This window comes from Palaemon carinicauda, chromosome 16 (assembly GCF_036898095.1).
Source record: "Palaemon carinicauda isolate YSFRI2023 chromosome 16, ASM3689809v2, whole genome shotgun sequence".
Taxonomy (NCBI): Eukaryota; Metazoa; Arthropoda; class Malacostraca; order Decapoda; family Palaemonidae; genus Palaemon; species Palaemon carinicauda.
Window position 1 is genome coordinate 134,062,922 of NC_090740.1, and position 4,160 is coordinate 134,067,081.

Consider the following 4,160-nt stretch of genomic DNA (forward strand, 5'->3'; position numbering starts at 1 on the left):
AGTGACATGACCTTCTAGTTTAGACAACCAACATGATTTTATTACTACATTATTAAATTGTTTTCACTGTTTTTAAAGTTGTGCTTCCTCATGTTGAGTAATTATCAAATGCCACTACCTATTGTTTATTAAATATCAAAAACGTGGCTCAACTCTCCCCAATCTCCCCTACAGTCAATACAAACGTATTACAAATTAACAAGAAAAATTATAATTGTTGAATATTTACAAATTGTACATTTATATTACAAAGTGCATAATTGGAAAATACTTCTTCTACGATGTTCATTTCAAGAGGAATCTTATTGTCTCTGAGGTCCTTGATTGCCTGAACAATACAGTAATACAAATATCATCTAGATCATCCTATCCTGCCACGGAACTGCACCAGTTGGGGAGTTAACCCAGTGCTTGAGAAGATTCCTCTGTTTCTTTCCGTCCTTGGAGGCAGTGTTGGGGCCACTAGCTGTCTGTGTATCCTCCAAGTTACGTCCCTCTCGCCATGCTCCTGGAACAAAGTCGTGGTTCTCATTCTCTGCCCTGTCAAGCTGCTGGTTCTGTAGTCCTGGGTACCTGGAATTTGAATTCATTTACTTTTAAGCTAACCTATAATTAAAACATATTCTAAGGCGCTGTACAATAAAAAGTAATATTATGATACAGATACAATTTTAGGTAAAATTATATAATTTTTATAAACATAGGCTGAAAGGTAAAATGCATTGTATACTGTATAAAATATGCTACGTAAACATGAATTACCTGGTCCTCATGAGGTTGTGCAGGATCAAGCATGCTTTGACAATGAGCCTGACAGTGGAGGGGTGATGCTGCATGGTGCTTAGCAGAATCTGGAATCTGTTAACAAGGATGCCGAAAGCATTTTCTACTACCCTCCTTGCTCGGGAAAGCCTGTAGTTGAAGATGCGTTGTTCATTCGTCAGACCCCTGAGGTTGTATGGCTTCATCATGGTTGATCGTAGGGCGAAGGCATCGTCACCGATGAAGAAGTAGGGCACATCCTGGTTGTCACTGGGGAGAGGCTCAGGGTCAGGGAATCCTAGGGTACCGTCTTCAGCGCATTCCTTCAGCTCACAGTCATTGTATATCTGCGCATCTGATGCTGATCCAGTACCACCGACATCTGCCCAAATGAATTTATAGTCGGCATCCGCCAGCGCCATCAGAACAATGGAGTAGAATCCTATGTAGTTGAAATATTGAGACCCACTCTTTGCAGGACAGCGGCAGGCAACGTGCTTCCCATCAAGTGCCCCACATGTATGGGGAAAGTTCCATCTTTGGAAGAACTTGTCAGCTATGGCGCGCCAACCATCAGGTGTACTTGGGCAAACCAGCACCTCATCCAAATATTCGTCAATAATGGCTTGACAGACTTCTCTAACCACTAGGGACTGGGTGTTGTGAGGAACCCTCCCTCCGAACTTCATCGAGGCATACTTGTTCCCAGAGGCAAGGTGACGCAATGTCAGGGCCAGCTTCATGCCCGGCTCAAGCGGATCATCCTTGGACCCTCTCTGGCTAGCAGCTCGTCGAACATCGCTGGGGGCATATGCAGGAAATTAGTGAAGGATGTATGGTCCTCCTTACGGAGTTCCACCATAAGCTGGTCATATATGCCAAACTGACGTCGCCTCCCGATCCATGGTCTCACCCAGTTCTTTCTCCTCCGTTCACCTCTTCTTCTCCTGGCTTTATTGGCACGCAACTGGTAAAGTGTCAAATCGATGAGGTCATGTTGATGTTGGAGAACAGCTAGTAGGTATTCTCGTCTCAGCCTTGCCGGATCCTCCATCTCTCGGATGATATGAACATCTGCTCACCATGAAATCTAGAGGAGTACTGACGGGTTCCTCCTGTGAACCCCATTTTTATATCCCAATTCCCCTAAACGCTACCAATACGCCATTATACGGCAGCTGTACGTTAGAAACACGTTCAGTAAGTTCTGTGGTCGTCCGGAACATGTTAAATACATCTACATACGTCAATATGCGTAGGAGATAAGTTCAATATAAGTTATACATACGTTCAAAGCACGTTACTCATAAGTTTTGGGTACGCTAGACATTATCTCGACGTATTTGGACTTATGAGTAACCTACACTTAACGTGTTTGAACGTGTGTCAACGATCGCATAACTTACCTATTACTTATGGCCTGCGTATACGGGATGTATAGCCATACGCTGACATACGTTGAGAAATTTTGAGCATGCACAAAATTTTTCCACGACCTCGACGTACTTCGACGTATACCAACGTGCTTCAGCGTGCTGTTAACGTATACAAAACTTACCCATAACTTATTCGACGTACGCCAGCGTATTTGCCAAATTTTTCATACGTCGGCATACGCTGGGTAAATCGTCAAGGTGTGACAGGACCTTAAGAAGGACTTAAACTGCAACCTGGCCCAAAGTTAATCAACAAAGTCTTTCCTTAACCGCCAGGAAGAGAAATATTTCTTCAATGCACCTGTTACCTTCGCCAATAAAAAAAAAATAATATACTTATTTACATCTGGTAAAGAAGAGAATGATGGAGGATAATTAATTAGTTTATAAGAATTAATGTCTCTTGAAGGGATGGTGTTTAGAAACTGATTTGAATCTTGTGAAAACGGGCAACATTCGGGTAAACAAATTGATGCCGTGAATATGGGAGAGATGGTGAGAAAATATAGAATATCATTGCAATTAATGCAAGGAGCTAAAAATCTAAAACAAGTGAGGATAACTACAATTCAGATAATTAAGCTACACCAGACATTCCTTTTCCAATGTTTATTTAAAAGTGAGCAACTCTAATTTCATCACGTCGTTCTCTGGTATTTCGGCAATCTTAATGTTATTTGCCATTAGGGGATAATGGCCTTCGGTGCTTTAAGAATTGTTACATTTGACTACGCAATACCACTGACCTTTCATTGATCTCAATCGAAAAAAAAAAAAAACTCATAGCGTTCTCTCTCTTCTTTTGCGTGATATTTCTTTATTTCTAATGATAATAATAAACATAATAGCTCAGGTTTTCCCCGGCCCCCCCAACCGAGTACTGGTCATGCCCAAGGGTACAGTTGGCTTCATCAATTCCGGTATATTTCACGGGAAGCTAAGTATACTTCCGACCGCTGTACAATGGAGCAGGTAATGCTGAATTTAGCGAAAAAATACAACAGTTGGCATGATTGTAAAACAAAGTCGCTAAGTTTGTAAGCACGTGATCAAAAACATTTTATTCATTAACAAAGTGCTGCCAAGCAAATAAAAATAGCTTTTTTATACAACCCTTCATGAAATTAATAAAATTGATAACAGTTTCTCTTCTGCTAAACACAGCGTTAATTGATACAATATACAGCTCTCATACGTCTCTCTGGTTTCCCGAGAAGTGTATCAGAATTAATGAAGACAACTGTACAAGGGGTTGTAACATTGCAAGAGCCCATGCCTGGACACAGTGCAAAGCAATCCACTACTACTCCACGCAATTCCATTGGGAAGGTGAAAAAAGTTATATCTCTTCGTAAGAACGAGGTCGTCGAAGTAGAAAAACAAAATATTATAATGGTTTTCGAAACCAATGAAACTACACCGGAGACTAAGACATATACATTAATTTAAAGAAATGTCTTAGAATTCGATATGACAGTTACATAAAGAAATTTATCCAATAAGACCCTAGGAAAAATAGTTGTGTAAAAGCAGTTGTGAAATTCAGATCACTATTCTTGTGGTAAAATAAATTTTAGTCCTATTTTCTATGGTGTTGAATGAATTGTCATAGGAAATAGTTTATGTGGCCTGGTGGTAACGTCCTTGCCTGGTGATTGCCAGACTGGTGTACGAGTCTCCCTCAAACTCGTTAGTTCCTTTGGTAGCTGCAACCTTACCATCCTTGTGAGCTAAGGATGGGGGCTTGGGGGAGCCTATTGGTCTATCTGCTGAGTCATCAGCAGCTATTGACTGGCCCTCCTTGGTCCTACCTTGGGTGGAGAGGGACTTTGGGCGCTGATATGTAATATGAGCAGTCTCTAGGGCATTGTCCTGCTTGTTAGGGCAATATCACAGTCCCTTGCTTCTGCCATTCATGAACAGCCTTTAAACGTTTAAATACTTAAACAACTTCAGTTTCAT

At 41.2% G+C, this 4,160-nt stretch overlaps 1 protein-coding gene across 1 annotated transcript; it reads right to left on the reverse strand.

Annotated features, from left to right (window-relative positions):
- Window positions 1-356: 356 nt before the first annotated feature.
- Window positions 357-1,505, reverse strand: LOC137655580 (uncharacterized). The gene is made up of 2 exons (XM_068389479.1): window positions 763-1,505; window positions 357-573 (listed from the first exon to the last, which is right to left on the reverse strand). Exons 1-2 carry the CDS (start codon window positions 1,503-1,505, stop codon window positions 357-359), a joined length of 960 nt encoding a protein of 319 aa, XP_068245580.1.
- Window positions 1,506-4,160: the final 2,655 nt, after the last annotated feature.